The 21,380-nt window shown below is 41.3% G+C and overlaps 1 protein-coding gene across 16 annotated transcripts in view; it reads right to left on the reverse strand.

Annotated features, from left to right (window-relative positions):
- The window catches only part of XPNPEP3 (X-prolyl aminopeptidase 3), a 76,416-nt gene that overhangs the window by 43,344 nt on the left and 11,692 nt on the right, over positions 1 to 21,380 (reverse strand). For 4 of the 16 annotated variants that reach the window (XR_013399035.1, XM_077949716.1, XM_077949719.1 and 1 more), the window contains 4 exons: positions 21,225 to 21,341; positions 20,214 to 20,305; positions 5,663 to 6,070; positions 1,362 to 1,564 (listed from right to left, as the gene is read on the reverse strand). Coding sequence is in view for 11 of the 16 variants with exons in the window: in XM_077949716.1 (XP_077805842.1) it covers positions 1,362 to 1,564; positions 5,663 to 6,014 (555 nt within the window). In the remaining 5 variants the exon portion in view is untranslated. Of the gene's footprint in view, positions 1 to 1,361; positions 1,565 to 5,662; positions 6,071 to 17,530; positions 17,672 to 19,572; positions 19,698 to 20,213; positions 20,362 to 21,224; positions 21,342 to 21,380 lie in introns of those variants that run through there. The other 12 variants (XR_013399032.1, XR_013399036.1, XM_077949712.1 and 9 more) reach the window with 6 other exon arrangements.

Below are 21,380 nucleotides of genomic sequence, written 5' to 3' on the forward strand. Positions count from 1 at the left end.
ATCGAGACCATCCTGGCTAACACGGTGAAACCCCGTCTCTACTAAAAAATACAAAAAAACCCTAGCTGGGCAAGGTGGCAGGTGCCTATAGTCCCAGCTACTCGGGAGGCTGAGGCAGGAGAATGGTGTAAACCCGGGAGGTGGAGCTTGCAGTGAGCTGAGATCCGGCCACTGCACTCCAGCCTGGGTGACAGAGCAAGACTCTGTCTCAAAAAAAAAAAAAAAAAAAAAAAAAAAGGTCACAATGATATATTTTATATTATGCATATTTCACCACAGTAAAAAATTTTTTTACATTAAGTCAATGGCCAACACCTTGGAGAGAATAAATGAAATAAGGAGTTTTGGGGTAGCCAATGAGATTTATGGTTTACACTTGGTCTCTGTGAAACCTCTGGGGGGCTTTACTGTTATATAGCAGGAATATGATTATGTGACCAAAAAAAACAAAAATCCCTAGCTGAGATTCCATTTTGGGGTCTCTGATTCTGAGGTATTCTGCTGCATGTGCCATGGACTGAATTGTGTTTCCCCCAGAATTAATGTGTTTAAGCTCTACTCTCTATGTCTTTAGGAGGTAATTAAGGGTGGGGCTCTAATTTTACAGGACTATGGCCATACAAGAAGGCCCTCTTTCACTGTCATGTAAGGACGCAGCAAGAAAGCGGCCTTCTGTAAGCCAGGAGAGCCCTCACCAGAAATGGACCATGATGGCACCTTGATCTCGGACTTCCAGACTGCAAAATTATGAGACAATCAATTTCTCTTGTTTAAGCCATGCAGACTGTGATATTTTGTAATGGCAGCCTGAGCAGAGTATGACAACACTGGTGATTCCTAATCTGTAAGAGAGAGATACATCCTGCCTGGCCCTTACCTAGGGAGGACCATTGAAGCCTGCACCTGGTTTCTCTCGACTCTTTGCTTTGAGATAGCCATTGGCTGTGATAGATATCCTTACTTTCATACTATGATTATTTTTCACCCTTTTCCTATAATAAACTGCAGATCTTTAAGCACTGTCACTTTGGGTCCTGAGTCTTTCTTAGAAGCAAACTGTTTAACTGACGCTATTAGTGTAACTATAAGGAAAGGAAATAGTATAAATTTCTGTCGTTCTAAGGAGAAATAATTAAGATTGATGGGTAAAAGAACCACCTTCACAGAAAGCAGATTTACTTTGTCTTGCAAGGTATTAAGCAAGTCTCTAGGTATGTTCACTACACACTGGAGCAGAAGCCAGATGCCCATCTGCGGTGAGGAGACTGCTGCATTGGGTATATGGCCTCAAGGTGCTTACTGAACCTTAAGAGCTTATGATTTTTGCAATCTGGAAAAAACCTTTTCAATAGGAATCATACCTGTGATGTCAGCTTCCCAGCAATCTGCATTCGTTCAATTTCTGCAGGAGATTTGATCAGCCGGAGGCGCTGTATCAGCTGCTGAACACCCCGAACCTTGTTCTTGCTCTTGGCTTTGGCCTCAGTCAAGGGCTGCATATAGTCAGAGTGAAGCTGTGCATGCGAGGGCCTCATCCAGTCATACCAAACCATGTTTGTCTCAGCTTAGAATGAGAAGCCAAAAAATAAATTTAAAACAAAACTACCAGCAACAAGAAATATCAACTGTCATAACAACTTCAACAAGAGTCAAAACTACAAAACCTGTAATGTGGAACTCTAAAGTGTTGAGAGTAAGACTCTAAGGACTGAAGCAATAAAGGTTTGATTATAAATCACTAAAAAGGTAATTCCCTGGAAATGGCAAGACATTCTAAGACGGAATATCCAGCTTTTCTGCCCCTAAACTTCAGTGTTCTTTATAAAGGACAATACATGGGACTAAAGCTTTATTCAAGCTTTGATTTTCTCTCTTTCTCTCTCTCTATTTTTGAGACAGAGTCTCGTTCTGTCACCCAGGCTGGAATGCAGTGGCACGATCTCGGCTCACTGCAACCTCCACCTCCCAGGTTCAAGCGATTCTTCTGCCTCAGCCTCCCAAGCAGCTGGGACTACGTGCGCCCACCACCACGCCTGGCTAATTTTTGTATTTTCAGTAGAGATGAGGTTTAACCATATTGGCCAGGCTGGTCTCAAACTCCTGACTTTGTGATCCACCCACCTTAGCCTCCCAAAGTGCTGGGATTACAGGCGTGAGTCACCGTGCCTGGCCTTCATTATTAAATTAAACAATTAAAACAACTGTTCTTCACCACCACTTACTGAGCTAGAGGCACCTGTTGAATAATTGCACACAGAAGGACAGAAAAACATAAACATACTCAGATTATGACTTTATGGGTAAAGTGTCCCATCCTTTCACATAATGATCTCAGAACTAGAGGAAAGGGTTCTCCTTCCATTCTGGAGCAATTATTCATTGCTATGGAAACACTACAGTTGATATTTCCTCACTTCTCCCTTTGCACCTGCTATACATTCTCTTTGTAAACAATCACATTTCAGCTTTCAACGTTAGAGACCTAAGGAAATGGTCTATATTTGCCTAAGATATACGATATAAATGTTCATTATAAAAATGATTTGTACTTAATACCAGATCTACATTTGTTCTTTTTTTCTAACAGTAAGCTATGAACAGTATTCCTAACAATCCAAGTGAGAAGGTCTGTATATTTTATATGACTAAAAAGTACTTTGGGGAAAGTAGAAGGGAAAAAATCCAGAAAACTTCGATTGGATATGCACTAGTAATTCTGTCCTACATATTTTCATTTTTAAAATACAAATGGTTCTAAATATATACCACATGGGAAACACTTTCCTACTTATGATAGATAGAAATTTAATTGTTGCGTAATTTTTTTTTTGAGACCGAGTCTTGCTCTGTCGCCCAGGCTGGAGTACGGTGGCGAGATCTCAGCTCACTGCAACCTCCACCTTCCTGGTTCAAGCAATTCCCTCGCCTCAAACTCCCGAGTAGCTGGGATTACAGGCGCACGCCACCATGCCCAGCTAATTTTTTCATATTTTTAGTAGAGACGGGGTTTCACCATGTTGGCCAGACTGGTCTCAAACTCCTGATCTCAGGCAACCCGCCTGCCTTGGCCCCTCAAAGTGCTGGGATTACAGGCGTGAGCCACCACATCCGGCCAATTGTTGTAATTTTTAAAAAGTAAAACAATCTCTACTACCTGTTCAAAGTGTATGAAATCATAGCTCACCTTTTTAAAGGTTTTAAAACCTTTAAATAAATGATTTCAGCCAGGCGCGGTGGCTGATGCCTATAATATCCTGGCAGGCTGAGCAGGGGGTGGATCGCCTGAGGTCAGGAGTTTGAGACCAGCCTGACTAACATGGTGAAACCTTGTCTCTACTTAAAAAAACCAAAAATTAGCCGGGCATGGTGGTGTGTGCCTGTAATCCCAGCTACACGAGAGGCTGAAGCAGGAGAATTGCTTGAATCTGGGAGGCAGGAGTTGCAGTGCGCCGAGATCGCGCCATTGCACTCCACCCTGGGCAAGAGTAAAACTCTGTCTCAAAAAAAAAAAAAAAAGGAATGGTGACTGAGAAGTACTTTTGAGAAATTTATTTTACAAGAGATTGTAACTATAGTGAGTTAATAAAATTTAGACAGTAGAATAGACAACTAGCAACTAATGTAAGAAATAAAAAAGCTACAAAGAAAATGATTCTATGCCCCATATTTATTGTGGATTTTGAAGACATAAGAACATTCAATGAATTGAACAGGCTAATTATCTATAAAATGGAAAATATTTCTATAAATAAAAAGAATTTAATCAGATGTTAGAACTTATTCAAATGAGTATTTTCTCCCAAAAGAGGCTTTAAAGGAAACAGTCTAATATATTTCATGATTGTGAAAAACATTTTTGGAATTCTCTTTTAGAAACTAACTTCAGAAATGATTTATAAGCCATATGAGAAAAATCAAACAAAAACTTTACAATTATACATTATCTTGGCCTGAAATCAGTATTTTTAAACTTGATCATCTATCTTATTTTCCAAATAAGATACTTCAAAAAATAAAATGCTCCCAGAGCTAAAGTTTTATAAGAATTACTAAAGATAGTTTATAATGTGGTGTAGGTTCTGAAAAAATTCCCAGAAGGAAAATCTCAAAACATTCAGAATGATTAAAATTTCACCAGAATAACTATAGAGAAGGTAATTTCTTCGAGGGACAAGAACTCAACTGTGGCCGGGCACGGTGCCTCACACCTGTAATCCCAGCACTTCAGGAGGCTGAGGTGGGAGGCTCATTTGAGGCCAGGAGTTCAAAACCAGCCTAGGCAACAAAGTGAAACTCCATCTCTACAAAAAATAAAAAAATGAGCCAAACGTGGTGGTGTTCCCAGGTAATCCCAGTATTCTGGAGGTTGAGGCAGGAAGACTGCTTGAGATTTGGGGTTCAAGGTTGCAGTGAGCCATGAGTGTGCCACTATACCTACATCCCAACCTGGGTGACAGTGAGACCCTGCCAAAAAAAAAAAGAACTCAACTGTATATGAACCACACAGGATCTTGTTAAAATGTAGATTCTGATTCAGTAGATAGGACGTGGAGACCTGAGATTTTAATTTCTATTACGTATTATGCATTTTAAATTTTAATATGCATTACCAAGTGATTCTGATGCTGTGACGCACGGATCGTTCTTGGAGAACAGTACCTCTTTTAGAAGAGTTGGCAAGAGCACTAAGATAAGAAGTAGTAGTCAAATATCAAGACTGGTCAGTAATCTTGAAGAGTGATCCATGCCCATCCTGTCCCTAATTTATTTTTTGGAGATGGGGCCTCACTACGTTGTGCAGTCTGGACTCGAACTCCTGGCCTCAAGTGATCCTTCTACCTCAGCCTCTCAAGTAGCTGGACTACAGATGCATACCACTGTGTCTGGCTTATCCTTTGCTTTAAAGGAAAATTATCTCTCTGAGATTTCAAACTAGGATAAGTAACAGTCTCCATTAATGAATAATCCAGTGAACATGGAGTTTTTTTTTCAATGAAATGTTCTAAAATTCATTGTGGTGATGGTTGCACAATTCCGTGACTATACCAAAAACTCCTGAATTAGATACTTTTATTTTATTTATTTATTTTTTTGAGATGGAGTCTTGCACTGTCGCCTAGGCTGGAGAGCAGTGGTGGGATCTTGGCTCACTGGTTCACTATAACCTCCTGCAAATGAATAAATGAAATCTTTTTTTTTTTTTTAAAGACAATCTTGCTTGGTTGCCCAGGCTGGAATGCAGTGGCATGATCTCGGCTCACTGCAACCTCCACCTCCCGGGCTCAAGTGATTCTCCTGCCTGAGCCACCTGAGTAGCTGGGATTACAGGCGCACGCCACTATGCCTGGCTAATTTTTGTATTTTTAGTAGAGACGGGGTTTTGCCATGTTGGCCAGGTTGGTCTTGAACTCCTGGCCTCAAGGAACCTGTCTGCCTCAGCCTCCCAAAGTGCTGGGATTACAAGTGTGAGCCAATGCAGCAGGCATAAATGAAATCCTTAAAGAAGCTCAATCTTCTGGAAAAGGCTTTACATTTCTTTCATGGTGCTCATGGTCTTTTCACGGTGGTGCTACGATAACGAAATTAAAGACTTGTCTAAACAGGCAAGAAAGGTCTTAATCCTAATCTGGTTTGTAATGTGACTTCTGCTCCCATTTGTTACCTTTCATTTTTGGTAGAAGATGTTGAAATTCTTCTAGCGTATAGGCTTCGTCCACTCCAGTTAGAGCTATTGCTCCATCAGTGCCAGATCGTGGACCATCCCAAAGTTCTCGACTGGGATCTCGCCGAGGCACAAAAAGAATGGCTTTGTGTGATGGTAATTGTTTGCCAGGGAGGCTTTGAAGGACAAGAATGCTATCAGGCTCTTGGAATCCACACAGGTACAGGAAATTGTTGTCCTGGTGGAAAATATAGGGAATATCGTTGCTCATGTAGTATGTAGGGCTGGAGAGCACAACCACCGTCTGGTCTGTCCCACTGTGCCCTTGAGCTTCCTTCTGGATCAGAGACATTAGTTTGTGTCTGCGAAGTGCATATTCCACCTGAGATAGTCCTGGAGTTACCTCCCCTAGAAATGACAAATAAAAGGGATGCTTTACATTTCTGCAATGCCAAAGTACTTAAGGTAGTTTGATATTAGATGGAGATACTCAAGTCCAATTGTTCAACTTATGCCAAATCTCCTCCCAGCACATGGAGAATTAAGGAGATAACCCAGGTTTCAAATTTCTATCCCACTGCAAAAACTTGGAAGAAATGATAGTTGAATGTGGCCCCGCCTGAAATCTGGAATCATGGACCCCTTAGATCTCTTCCAGGTCTTTGGCTCATTCTTTTACTCACTCAGTTATATTCAATGAATTTTTTTTTTTTTTTTTTTTTTTTTGAGACAGAGTTTCGCTCTTGTTGCCCAGGCTAGAGTGCAGTGGCATGATCTCAGCTCACTGAAACCTCTGCCTCTCAGGCTCAAGCAATTCTCCCACCTCAGCCTCCTGAGTAGCTGAGGTGGCTCACGCCTGAAATCCCAGCACTTTGGGAGGCCAAAGCGGGAAGCTCACCTGAGGTCAGGAGTTCGAGACCAGCCTGGCCAATATGGTGAAACCTCATCTCTACTAAAAAAACACAAAAATTGGCCGGGCGCGGTGGCTCATGCCTGTAATCCCAGCACTTTGGGAGGCCAAGACGGGCAGATCATGAGGTCAGGAGATCGAGACCATCGTGGTCAACATGGTGAAACCCCGTCTCTACTAAAAATACAAAAAAAATTAGTCGAGTGTGGTGGCGGGCGCCTGTAGTCCCAGCTACTCAGGAGGCTGAGGCAGGAGAATGGCGTAAACCCGGGAGGCAGAGTTTGCAGGGAGCGAGACTCTGTCTCAAAAAAAAAAAAAAAAAAAAAAAAAAATTAGCCAGGTGTGGTAGTGCATGCCTGTAATCCCAGCTACTCAGGAGGCTGAGGCAGGAGATCGCTTGAACCCAGGAGGTGAAGGTTGCAGTGAGCCAAGACCCCGCCACTGCACTCCAGCCTAGGTGACAGAGCAAGACTGCATCTCAAAAAATAAAAATAAAAATAAAAATAACAATAATAGTAAAATAAAAGTATATAATTCAAGAGTTTTTGGTATAGTCACAGAATTGTGCAACCATCACAATGCATTTTAAAACATTTCAATAAAAAAAAAAAAACTCCATGTTCATAAGCAGTCACTACCCATTTTCTCACAATCCCCCAGCCCTTGGCAACTCCTAATCTATTATCTATCTCTCTGGATTTGCCTATTGCAGAGATTTTATATAATGAAACTATACAATATAGGGCCTTTGCTGACTTGGCCAATTGTTTTTTTGTTTTTTTTTTTGAGACGGAGTCTCGCTGTCTCCCAGGCTGAAGTGCAGTGGCGCGATCTTGGCTTACTGTAAGCTCCGCCTCCTGGGTTCACGCCATTCTCCTGCCTCAGCCTCCCGAGTAGCTGGGACTACAGGTGCCTGCCACTATGCCTGGCTAATTTTTTGTATTTTTAGTAGAGACGGGGTTTCACCGTGTTAGGATAGTTTCGATCTCCTGACCTCATGATCTGCCTGCCTCGGCCTCCTAAAGTGCTGGGATTACAGGCGTGAGCCACCATGCCCGGCCTTTTTTTTTTTGAGACAGTCTCACTCTGTCACCAAGGCTGGAGTGCAGTGGCTTGATGTTGGCTCAGTGCAACCTCTACTGCCCAGGTTCAAGCGATTCTCCTGACTCAGCCTCCTGAATAGCTAGGATTAGAGGCACCTACCACCGCGCCCGGCTAATTTTTTTTGTATTTTTAGCAGAGATGGGGTTTCACCATATTGGCCAGGCTAGTCTTGAACTCCTGACCTAGTGATCCACCTGTCTTGGCTTCCCAAAGTGCTGGGATTACAGGTGTGAGCCAGCACGCCCGGCCAACTTGTTTTTTTCTTTTTATCATTCCCCCAATTATTCTGCAATTAATTCCTTACTTCCTATATAAGTAAAAAATCTGTTCTTTCCCTATTACCTTGCTTACAATGTGTCTTCTTTCTAAAATTTCTTCTTCCTCCACACTAACTCCACTCCAAAATCTTGGCTTAATACATGTTTGTTTTCAGACTTTTCTCATTCAAAAAGTTTGTTGATTTATCCCTTAAAAAAAATTTTTTTTAAACAGGGTCTCACTCTGTCACCCAGGCTGGAGTGCAGTGGTGGCATCTCAGCTCAAGGCAATGTCTGCCTCCTGAGCTTAAGCAATTCTCCCACCTCAGCCTCCTGAGTAGCTGGGATTACAGGTGTATGCCACCATACCCAGTTAATTTTTTTTTTTTTTTTTTCAGACAGGTCTTGCTCTGTCACCCAGGATGGAGTACAATGGCATGATCTTGGCTCACTGCAACCTCTGCCTCCCTGGTTCAAGTAGTTCTCCTGCCTCAGCCTCCTGAGTAGCTGGGACTACAGGCGTGCACCACCACACAGGGCTAATTTTTGTATTTTTAGTAGAGACAGGGTTTCACTATGTTGGCCAGGCTGGTCTCGAATTCTTGACCTCAAGTGATCCGCCTGCCTCGGCCTCCCAAAGTGCCGGGGTTATAGGTGTAAGCCACTGCACCCGGCCCCCTCTTAATTTTAAAAAGGTAACGATTTCAGTTCCTTAAATACACACACTGTATAGCTGTATATAAATGTAATACTGAATTATTTCAATAAATGTTTTTCCCTTCACTGGCTCCTTACTCCTATTCTCTCCTCCTACTCACATCAACACCTTGCCCAGGTTTGTAATCTAGTATGTATCTTTTCTGAGTTTCTCAACACTCACATAATCATACATACATGCATTTGGGGCTTTTTGGATCACTAGTGTTTTACAAAATGGGACACTACACACTCTTTTTGGTATCTTCCTTTTCCAACAGAACAATATGTCATGGAATTCTTTCCCTTCAAGTCATTTGGTATCGCTTCAATTCATTCTTCTTGATGCCTCCATGACATTTCTTGGGGTAAATAGACCATAACTTATTCAGCCATTTCTCTACTATAGGAATTCAAACTGCTTTCAGTTTTTTGCTGCTATAATAAATATCTTTGTACTTACATCTTAGTACTTTCATGTCCCATGTACTGGTGCTTTAATTACTATGGGGATAGTCCCAGGAGAAAAACGGCTTGGTCAAAGATCTTTGAATTTCCTTAGTACTCATGTTCAGTATATGATTACCTTAGATCTAATTTTTTTTTTTTTTTTTTTGAAGACAGAGTCCTGCTCTGTCACCCAGGATGGAGAGGAGTGGCACGATCCTGGCTCACTGAAACTCTACCACATGGGTTCAAGTGATTTTGGTGCCTCAGCTACCCGAATAGCTGGGATTACAGGCGTGAGCCACCAGGCCTATCTTTGTATTTTTATTTATTTATTGCTATTATTTTTATTTTTTGAAAAAGTCTTGCTCTGTCATCCAGGCTGGAGTGCAGTGGTGCGATCTCACCTCACTGCACCCTCTGACTTTCCAGTTCAAGTGATTCTCCTGCCTTAGCCTCTCGAATAGCTAGTATTACAGGTGTGCACCACACGGCCCGGCTAATTTTTGTATTTTCAGTAAAGACAAAATTTCACTATGTTGGCCAGGCTGGTTTCAAACTCCTGACCTCAAATGATCCACCAGCCTCAGCCTCCTAAAGTGTTGGGATTACAGGCATGAGCCACCGTGCCTGGCCTAATTTTTGTATTTTTAGTAGAGACGGTGTTTCACCACGTTGCCCAGGCTGGTCTCGAACTCCTGACCTCAAGCAATCTGCCTGCCTTGGCCTCCCAAAGTGCTGGAATTACAGGTGTGACCCATGTCCCATGGCCCAGGATCTAACTGTTTTACCTATATATAGTTTATCTCGCCAGCAAATTCTGTAACTTGTATTCCATTAATAAAATATTTTTATTTAAATTTTCAGACATCTACACTTATGTTTTTGTTGATGAAGTTGGCAAGAAATAAGAGAGAGAGATAAGTGAAGGTCTTATGGGCCAATGTGAAGCAGCTGAAGCAACAAAATGGGGCCCAGAAGAGCTCATATCACATTTTTTTCTTTCAAGATTGAGCTGGCTAACAGTCTCCTAGGATTCTCAGAATACTGAACTTTGTACTAGAGCTATTTATCTCCTTGATAATTATTCCTGTTAAGTCTGCCACTGTTACTTAACATTGAAAATTTCCTAATTTACTCAAGTAGTAAATACTCTTACAAAAGCAGAGGCTGGTTATAATCGGTGAATTATCTGACCTTTCCTTTTTTTCATCTTTTTATTTTCTTCCTTTCCTGAACTTTGCTTTTGGTTATTTCACAGCTATAGTCCATAAAATAAAAAGAAATTAAAAAATCATCTGGGTGAGGTGGCTCACGCCTATAATCCTAGCACCTTGAGAGGCCGAGGCAGGCAGATCACCTGAGGTCAGGAGTTTGAGGCCAGTCTGGCCAACACGATGAAACTCTGTCACTACTAAAAATACAAAAAATTAGCCAGGTATGGTGGCGCACATCTGTAGTCCCAGCTACTTGGGAGGCTGAGGCAGGAGAATCGCTTGAACCCAGGAGGCAGAGGTTGCAGTGAGCTGAGATCACCCCACTACACTTCGGCCTGGGCGACAGAGTGAGACTCAGTCTCTAAAAAACAAGAAAGAGGCTGGGCACGGTGGCTCAAGCCTGTAATCCCAGCACTTTGGGAGGCCGAGACGGGCGGATCACGAGGTCAGGAGATCGAGACCATCCTGGCTAACACGGTGAAACCCCGTCTCTACTAAAAAATACAAAAAAAAAAAAACTAGCCGGGCGAGGTGGTGGGCGCCTGTAGTCCCAGCTACTCGGGAGGCTGAGGCAGGAGAATGGCGGGAACCCGGGAGGCGGAGCTTGCAGTGAGCTGAGATCCGGCCACTGCACTCCAGCCTGGGCAAAAGAGCGAGACTCCGTCTCAAAAAAAAAAACAAAAACAAAAAACAAAAACAAAAAAAAAAAACCAAGAAATTTAAAAATCAATTTTTTTTTAATTTCAGAAGAAAATTCATAATTTTAATAACTTTATATGTTATCTCTCATTTTCATTAATAACAGTATATATTAACGCATATCAGGAAGTTACTTCTGAAACAAGAAAATTATTTGGAAATCAAAGCAGGATAAAAAAAAACCGTCTTTCATACCCTTCAAAGCATTCCTATGTTTGCTGAATCCAATTTCATACAATCGACTACATGAGAAATATTTAAAACACTGGCTATATTTTCCCACACCTATTAATTATCAACACTACTGAATGATCATTAAGTAAATGCTTCTAAACTTCTAAAATCTCAACACGACAAAGCACTCTCCATCACAACAATTTTCTTTTTTTTTTTTTTTTTTTTGAGATAGAGCTCCACCTTTATTGCCCAGGCTGGAGTGCAATGGCACAATCTCGGCTCACTGCAACCTGTGCCTCCCAGGTTCAAGCGATTCTCCTGCCCCAGCCTCCCAAGCTCTAGCTGGGATTACAGGAATGCGCCACCACGCCGGGCTAATTTTGTATTTCTAGTAGAGATGGGGTTTCACCATGTTGGTAAGGTTGGTCTTGAACTCCTGACCTCAGGTGATCCACTGGCCTCGGCCTACCAAAGTGCTTGGATTACAGGTGTGGGCCACTGTACCCAGAAACAAAAAATTTACTCAAGGAAAAAGAAACCTTAAGCCGGGCGCAGTGGCTCACGCCTGTAATCCCAGCACTTTGGGAGGCCGAGGCGGGTGGATCGCCTGAGGTCGGGAGTTCGAGACCAGCCTGACCAACATGGAGAAACCCCGTCTCTACTAAAAATACAAAATTAACTGGGCCTGGTGGCACATGCCTATAATCCCAGCTACTAGGGAGGCTGAGGCAGGAGAATTGCTTGAACCCGGGAGGCGGAGGTTGCGGTGAGCCGAGATCGTGCCATTGCACTCCAGCCTGGGCAACAAGAGTGAAACTCCGCCTCAAAAAAAAAAAAAAAAAAAAGAAACCATTTCATTTGAAGGAGAAAAAAAAAAATGTGTTAAAGCAATGACCTTTAAACCCTGGGAGTAAACTTGGAAGGTGTTATGGCCTTTGATCACAGAACTCAACTTTATAGTCAATCTGGCCTGGATTTCTTCTGATAAAACTATACCTGAATAGATCCTCTGGCAACTTTGTAGAATTGTAAAGAATTAAAAAACAAAGTCAGCATTTTATGACGTGGAACCACTTAAGATGGAAAGGCTCTTCTAACAAGTTTATTGAGCCAATCAAAAGCCTAGATATTGGAAGCTGGACTCTGCAAAGTCTCACTATCAGTTCTGAGATTCTGCAGCCAAGAAGGAAAGCTCTTCCAGGACCCTTAGGATCGTGCCTCTTGAAGAGAAAAGCAGTAATGTTCTTCATATTTTACCAGCTACACAAAACACCCAGAAAGGAAGATGTAACAAAGACTGAAAATGGATGAAATGATACAGGTCTCTGCTACAATCTAGGTATGTATTTTATTTCCTGAAACTAACTAGATTAGAATTTTAACATGGTCTGATTTTGAAAAGAAGTCTGCTTAATATTAGGTAGTTTTCACAGCATATAAGGAAGTAATTAATAAACTATCACTTTGCAGTTGGAGAATGGGGAGAAAGAAAAAGCTAGTGTTTCCTTTATAATGCAAAATAGGCCTCTCAGAAAAAATGCAATGACCAAATAAAAAATACTCTAAATAGATTTGCATATATTGAGCAAAACTAAACAAACAGAAAGGCTACATACATACATATTATGATTCTGTATGATTCCACTTAGATGAAGTCAAGAAAAGGCAAAACAGTCTATGATGACAGAAACCAAAAGAGTGGCTGCCTATGAAGGTGGAGACTGACTGGAGGAGCATGAGGGAACTTTCCAGGACGATGGAAATGTTCTATATCTTGACTGAGTTGTAGGTTACCTTTGTTAAAGCTCACTGAACTACATATGTAAGATCTGTGAAATTTGCTGCATATAAATTTTACCTTATTTAAAAAAAGTATACTACTCTCCAAACAAAATAACTTTTATACTAAGACTTCTCTCAGTTGGATGTCTTCTTATAAAAAATGTAATGAGAAAATACTTTTAAAAATATTCCCAGATAGTATTTTTTGGCATAGGTATTATGCACTGTTTTGTGGTTGAAAGTGTGGATTCTGAGTTAGGCTTTTGTGAGTTGGAATCCTGGCTTAGCAATTCACTGAGTGACTTGGAAAGAGCTACCAAACTTCTCTGTGCCTCAGTCTCCTCATGTAAAATGGAAATAACAATAGCACTGACTTCACAAAGTTGTCAGGTGGACTATGTAAGTTAATAAAACACTTAAAACATAACACTTAGCACTACATAAGTATTAGCTATAATTATTATCAAAATAAAAAATTTACACTTGAACTGGTTGTCATCCTGGTAATCCAAAGCCAGGCAGGACCTTAGAAGAGTAAAATTTACATGGACAACCACTATTACGACAACAAATGAGATCAAAATAGAAGACCTGGAAGTCTTTGGCTTTTTCAAACATGTTAGGAATGCGTCTCCATTGACCATTCAGAAACTTTTCATTATTATTCATTTCTTTAGGTAGCTCCTGATTCTTGTCTAGGGCTGTTTCTCGCTAATCTTTACCTCAGAGGGTTTCTCAGTGTTAATGAGGACTACACACAAAGGTAAAAAAGAGAAATACAAATGTCATTTATTTATTTATTTATTTATTTGAGACAGAGTCTTGCTCTGTTGCCCAGGCAGGAGCAAAGTGGTGCGATCTTAGCTCACTGCAACCTCTGCCTCCTGGGTTCAAGTGATTCTCGTGCCTCAGTCTCCCGAGTAGCTGGGATTACAGGCATGTGCCACCATGCCCAGCTAATTTTTTTTTTTTTTTTTTAAGTAGAGAAGGAGTTTCGCTATGTTGGCCAGGCTGTTGTCAAACTCCACGCCTCAAGCAATTGGCCCACCTTGGCCTCCCAAAGTGCTGGGATTATAGGTGTGAGCCACCATGCCCAGCCAAAGTCATTTATTTTTAATTTTCTAGTATTTACACTACATGAAAACTTTATTATATTTCAAGATTTTCTACTGGACTTAAAAACAAACAAACAGAGAAATCCTCTATAATTCTTCACTAGATGACAGTTTATAGATTATTGGTATAATGGCATCCTGAAATGGTCTGTCAATATGTACTAGATGTGTAAGTAAAAAACAGGTTTATTCATCTATAAATTTATTTACAGTGACTACATTATTTACTCTGTATTAAAACTGAATCAGGAGATGAAGACAAGAGGAAAACAAATAATCACTATGAATACAGTGATTTTAAAAAATTATATAAGTAAGTCTGGGCAATACGGTGAGATCCCATCTCTACAAAAATTTAAAAAATTAGCCAGGCATGGTGGCTTATGCCTGTAGTCCTAGCTACTTGGGACACTGAGGCGGGAGGATTGCCTGGGAGGTCGAGACTGCAGTGAGATATGATTGTGCCACTGCAGTTCAGCCTGGGAGACAGAGCAAGACCCCATCTTAAAAACAAAACAAAAACAAAAACAAATAAAATTACATAGGTACATTGGGGTGAGAAAAGAAAACATATTACTTTATAAAAACAGGTGGGCTTCATGGTGAAATACTTATAGAAAAAGTAGACCTTCAACTTAAATTTAAAACCTGTAGGATACAAAACTTTCAGTCTACTATTCTATCAGGTATAATCTATTTAAAAAGTGTTTCGAAATGGTTAGATAAATGTAATGTCATCACTCATTTGATGGTGGTGATGATGATAAAGATGTGAATGAATTTAAGGACTGAGTGACTGGGGATAAGACTACAGAGGCATGGGGAAGGCATATTCTGTGTTTCAAAACATGGCCAATGGCCACAGATCTGGCTTGTCCCCTTAAGTCATCAGGCATCTCATGCACCTAGCTAAATGAGTACCCACTAGGTTAGTGGTATATGTGAGAAACGCCTGGGGAGCTCTTCAAAACACATGTTCCAAAGTCTGAGTATGGTGGCTCATGCCTATAATTCCAGTACTTTGGGAGGGCCAAGGTGGTAGAATTGCTTGAGTCCAGGAGTTCAAGACCAGCCTGGGCAACGTAGTGAGACCCTATCTCTATAATACAAAAATTAGTTGGGCAGTTGGGCATGGTGGTGCATGCCTGTAGTCCTAGTTATTCAGGAGGCTGAAGCAGAAGATTGCTTGACCCCCGGAGGTCAAGATTCCAGTGAGCTGTGATCTCGGCACTGTTCTCCAACCTTGGAGACAGAGTGAGACCCTGTCTCAAAAAAACAAAAACAAAAACACATGTTCTAAGCCCTCCCTTTGAGATTATCATTCAACAGCTCTTTTTTTTTTTTTTTTTTTTTTTTTTGAGACGGAGTCTTGCTGTGCCCTAGGCTGGAGTGCAGTGGCGCGATCTCGGCTCACTGCAAGCTCCGCCCCGCCGGTTTCACGACATTCTCCTGCCTCAGCCTCCCAAGTAGCTGGGACTACAGGCGCCCGCCACCTCACCCGGCTAATTTTCTTGTATTTTTAGTAGAGACGGGGTTTCACCGGGTTAGCCAGGATGGTCTCGATCTCCTGACCTCGTGATCCGCCCATCTCGGCCTCCCAAAGTGCTGGGATTACAGGCTTGAGCCACCGCGCCCGGCCTCAACAGCTCTTTAGAGTCCTAGTGTGTATGTATATTTTGAAAAAGCTTACCCAACAGTCTAGGCAGGTCCAAACTACTTCCAATTTCTGTTATTTCTTTATACATTTTACTTTTTAAATTCTTCTGAGATAGGGTAATACTCTGTCACCCGGGCTAGAGTGCAGTGGCGAAATCATGGCTCACCACAGCCTTGATCTCCTGGGCTCAAGCATCATTTTATTTATTTTATTTTTTATTTATACTGGAGTGCAGTGGTGCAATCATGGCTCATTACGGCCTTGACCTCCTGGTCTCAAGCATCATTTTATTTATTTTTTATTTTTCTTCCTGACTCCCCAAACTTGTTATCAAGCATCATTTTAATCTTTTAAATAGTATAAAAATCTTACCACCACCAAAATAGTATCTTTGTCTTTTAGATATTATTAAAATCAACCATATTTAACAAGCTTTAAAAATAAAATGCATCCCTTGCTCAAGAGACAGCTACAATTAAACCATCACTGAAAGATGGGCAGCTGATTTTGAAACTCTTAAGAGAAAAAGATTTGGGAATAATTATCTATAACCCATTCTAGAATCAATCTTTTCATCATTTTAAATATTATATTCACTATAACTGTATCGTCTCTGCCATTATATACATTTTTTTATTTTTATTTCTATTTTATTTTATTTTTGAGACAGGGTCTTGCTCTGTTGCCTAGGCTGGAGTGGAGTGGCACAATCTCGGCTGACTGCAGCCTTGACTTCCCAGGCTCAAGCAATCCTCCTACCTCAGCTTCCCAAAGTGCTAGGATTATAGACGTAGCTAGCACTACAGGCATGTGCCACCACACTCAGCTAATTTTGCTTACTTTTTTGTAGAGATAAGGTCTCACTATGTTGCCCAGGCCTCCCAAAGTGCTGGGATTACAGGCGTGAGCCACCACACCTGGCTTCTGCCATTATAGTTGACAATAGAGATGAAAAGGTAAATGGTGAAAGCATTGTCTTAAATTTTATGCCACATAGTTGCATTATGATTATTTCCCCAAAAATCTGTTCGCTGCTGTAGTTGAAAACCAAGAAGTGGGGCGGGCTTGGTGGCTCACACATGTAATCCCAGCACTTTGAGAGGTCAAGGCGGGTGGATCATGAGGTCAGGAGTTCAAGACCAGCTTGACCAATATGGTGAAACCCTGTCTCTACTAAAAATACAAAAATTAGCCAGGCGTGGTGGTGCACACGTGTAGTCCCAGCTACTCGGGAGGCTGAGGCAGGAGAATTGCTTCAATCTGGGAGGTGGAGGTTGCAGTGAGTTGGATCACGCCACTGCACTCCAGCCTGGGCAACAGAGCGAGACTCCATCTCAAAAAAAAAAAAAAAAAAACCACCATGAAGTGGTTCTACATATGTTAGACAAGTTATTCTGACAAGCCCAACTCCCTGAGTAGCCCTTTTTAAATCTAGCACTCCAAACTATACCACATATTCTAAAACTAATTTTGTTTAAGAATGTAAAAATTTTAGAAATAATGCCTCATTAGGTATCCCACTGATTCTTCCCATTCATTCTCTGATATATTTCAGTGTTTCTTTGAGATGAATGTCTTGCTGTCCTGCATAATGACAACATTACTCCTTTGACAATAATCAGGGAACCATGGAACTATCTTTCCTGTACAGATAATATAAAAAGTAGACTCGTTGGGCGCAGTGGCTCACACTTGTAATCCCAGCACTTTGGGAGGCTGAGGCGGGCAGATCACCTGAGGTCAAGAGTTCGAGACTAGCCTGGCCAACATGGTAAAACTCCATTTCTACTAAAAACACAAAAATTACCGGGTGTGGTAGCAGGCACCTGTAATCCTAGTACTTGGGAGGCTGAGGGAGGAGAACTGCTTCAACCCGGGAGGCGGAGGTTGCAGTGAGCAGAGATTGTGTCGTTGCACTCCAGCCTGGGCGACAAGGATGAAACTCCGTCTCAAAAAAAAAAAAGTAGACTCACAGTTCAGAATGCCACTTGTCTTCCCACATGGAATCATTTTCATGTCTGAGTGTCAAGTGTGAGACACAGTACTAATCAAAGAGACTGACCAACATTTTCCATCCCTACAGATACAGTCCTTAGCACAGAGATGGCACTGTCATAAAAAGCAGAAATGGTCTACAATGCTCAGATTTAAGGAAATGACAAGTTTTGAAAATCACTAGAACCTAGCAGTAGCACAGCCAGAATAGAATTTATTTCCCGTATCATCCTGCTAAATATTTTCCAAGCCATTGATGCTTCAGGAAACTTGGATAGGTAGGTATGGCAAAGAAAAATCTAGGAAAAATAGCTCCCAAGAATTCAGAGGAACTGGCCCAGTAATTACACTTTTTTTTTGAGAGGAAGACTCATGCGGTTGCCCAATCTGGAGCGCAATGGCGTGATCTCAGCTCACCGCAACCTCTGCCTCCTGGGTTCAAGTGATTCTCCTGCCTCAGCCTCCTGAGTAGCTGGGACTACAGGCAGGCACCACCAAGCCCAGCTAATTTTTATATTTTTAGTAGAGATGGGGTTTCACTATGTTGGCCAGGCTGGTCTCGAACTCCTGACCTCGTGATCCACCTGCCTCAGCCTCCCAAAGTGCTGGGATTACAGGTGTGAGCCATCACGTCCGGCCTCAGTAATTTCACTTTTAAGAATTTAAGGAGGCTGGGCGCGGTGGCTCAAGCCTGTAATCCCAGCACTTTGGGAGGCCGAGACGGGCGGATCACGAGGTCAGGAGATCGAGACCATCCTGGCGAACACGGTGAAACCCCGTCTCTACTAAAAAAAATACAAAAAACTAGCCGGGCGAGGCAGCGGGCACCTGTAGTCCCAGCTACTCGGGAGGCTGAGGCAGGAGAATGGCGTAAACCCGGGGGGCGGAGCTTGCAGTGAGCTGAGATCCGGCCACTGCACTCCAGCCCGGGCGACAGAGCCAGACTCCGTCTCAAAAAAAAAAAAGGAATAAGACTATAAAGAAACATATACCAAAATTTTCTCAACAGTATCTTTCTCTGAGTTGTGGGATTATCAGTAATTTAAAAAAAAAACTATGCTTACCTGTATTCTCTTTTTCTGTATGCACAGAACTTGTATAATAATTAGGAAAGGCACTGAGATGTTTCCCAAAAGTATTAAGTACATACTGCCATGTATTAGGGAAATATGCAAAACATGAAACCTTTGGAGAAACCAAGTAGCACATGACATAATTTTATATCCTAAACTAACAAACCAACTGCGTAAGAGACTTTTTTTTGAGAGACATGGTCTCACTCTGTCACCCAAGATGGAGTGCTGAGGCATGATCACAGCTCACTGCATCCTTGACCTCCTGGGCTCACGCAATCCTCCCACCCGAGTCCCCCGAGTAGCTGGGACTACAGGCATGAGCACTAATTGTTTTATTTCTTATAGAGACAGGGTCTTGCTATGTTGCCTGTGCTCGTCTCGAACTCCTAACCTCAAGTGATCCTCTCACCTTGTCTTTCCAAAGTGTTGGGATTAGAGGCATGAGCCACTGTATCTGGCCTACAAGAGACTTTTTAAGTAAGTATTATATGCCTTTTAATTTTTTTTCTTTTTTCTTTTTTTATTTTTATTTTTGAGACAGAGTCTCCCTCTGCCCCCCAAGCTGGAGTGCAGTGGCGCAATTCTGGCTCACTGCAACCTCCGCCTCCTGGATTCAAGTGATTCTCCTGCCTCAGCCACCCCAGTAGCTGAGATTACAGGCATATGCCACCACACCTGGCTAATTTTTTTTTTTTTTTTTGGTATTTTTAGTAGAGATGGGATTTCACCATATTGGTCAGGTTGGTCTCAAACTCCTGACCTCAGGTGATCCACCCACCTTGGCCTCCCAAAGTGCTGGGATTACAGGTGTGAGCCACTGCGCCTGGCCTCTTTTAATTTTTCTTAAAAATTTACTCTTCTTCACCCTACGATCATTTTAACGCTTCCACAAGTTTTGCATCTCTGGAAGGAGAAAGACAAATGATTAATTCTTCTGATACTTTTGTCTGCAGAAAAATCGGTACCTAATGGCATACCTGATAGTTTGAGGTCTAAAATCCTCATAATTCTGTTTTAAAATTCCACTTCCATCCCTTCTCACTTACCCCAATGTCCAAAATCCCATGTCTAGGAGAGTAAAATTAGGACAGACATCCCTTTTCCCCCAGATATTCACATACGTATGTATATGAACATACACATGTGCATATTTATTTATATTCACTTATACTTAATATGCACTTAAGGTATACAGCAAAAAAGTCTAGATACAGAGACCATTATCTTGACAATATAATTACTAGGTTTAAGGCCTGGAAAATGCAGCTTACCATGTAAAAATATCTCACCACAAGAAATCAGTAATTTTCAAAGCTGGTAAAACTATTAATTCTACTCTAAAAAAAAACCTCGAGGCTACAGGTAGGTTGATAGGGTAAATACTAAAATTAATACCAACTGGGTTGCTATTAAGCTTACCTTACAGCTTTGAAAAACTCTGATTTCTTGTGGGTTTCAGTAGTGAGCTGCATTTCCTTAGTTTCAGCCGACTTCCCAGCAGGAATTCGAGTCTGATGAAAAATCAGCAAAAGGAAGCCCTCACTGAGAAACATACTGGTATCATTCACTGAGTGGAGACAGTGAAAAAGGAACATATTTCTAAAGGCAAATTCACATTAGTAATATATATGTTTATATGGTAAAGACGGATTTAATTTCTTATGGCAGAAAGAACAATTAATTTTCCTTGAAAACCTGATTGCTTTTTCTACAACATGTTTGCTTTTACCCTACCTATCTCTTTGAGATATTCATTAGTCACAGTTCACCCCTTAAGTGCCCTTTAAGAAATCAAAACAAAAAACCTTTAGGTCTAAATTTGAGCAGTAGTTATAAGACATCTTCTGGCAGCAACGCTGGGATCTTATAGCAGAAAAAAAAATTAGTAAAACAAACCTTTAACAATTTTTTGCATCACCTTTATCAACTGGGATACTACCTCTCAAATCTGTGACAAACAAATCTGGAAATCTTGCTTCATCTATATAGAAATCGGTTAAATTTTTAAAGTATTTGATAATTTCAAGAAAAAACACGTTTTCTAAAATGTCTTTAACACAGTAATTCACAATAGTATAAACGTAGAAATAGAACTTTGCTTTAAAAACATCCTGAAATACATACCTTTCATTACTTATTCTGAATTATAAGGTTTATCATATTTAAACCTTGTTCTAGACTAGTACTGTCAACAAAGCACCAGTACCCACAGGTAGTTAAATTTAAATTTAAATTAATTAAAATAAAATAAAATAAAATGTTCAGTTCCTCAGCTGTACTAGCAACCTTATTAGTGTACAATGGTCATGTGAGGTTGGTGGCTACCTTATGGAACAGCACAGATCCAGAGCTTACTGCAAGAAGTTCTATTCAATAGCATTGCTGTAGACAAAACCTAAATGGGGAGACAGCATAGTTAAAAGGCCTTACCTGGTCTGAGGAGGTGTGGGTGTGTAAAGGGGCTGGGCTGGCCTAAGTATCGGTTTGGAATCCTCCTTTCTGGGACAGGATGAAGGGAGTACCTTCGCTGTGAACACAACATACATCCTGAATGAAGAATAAAGAGGGCGAAATGAAACAATAGAT

Source organism: Macaca mulatta, chromosome 10 (assembly GCF_049350105.2).
Source record: "Macaca mulatta isolate MMU2019108-1 chromosome 10, T2T-MMU8v2.0, whole genome shotgun sequence".
NCBI classification, from domain to species: Eukaryota; Metazoa; Chordata; class Mammalia; order Primates; family Cercopithecidae; genus Macaca; species Macaca mulatta.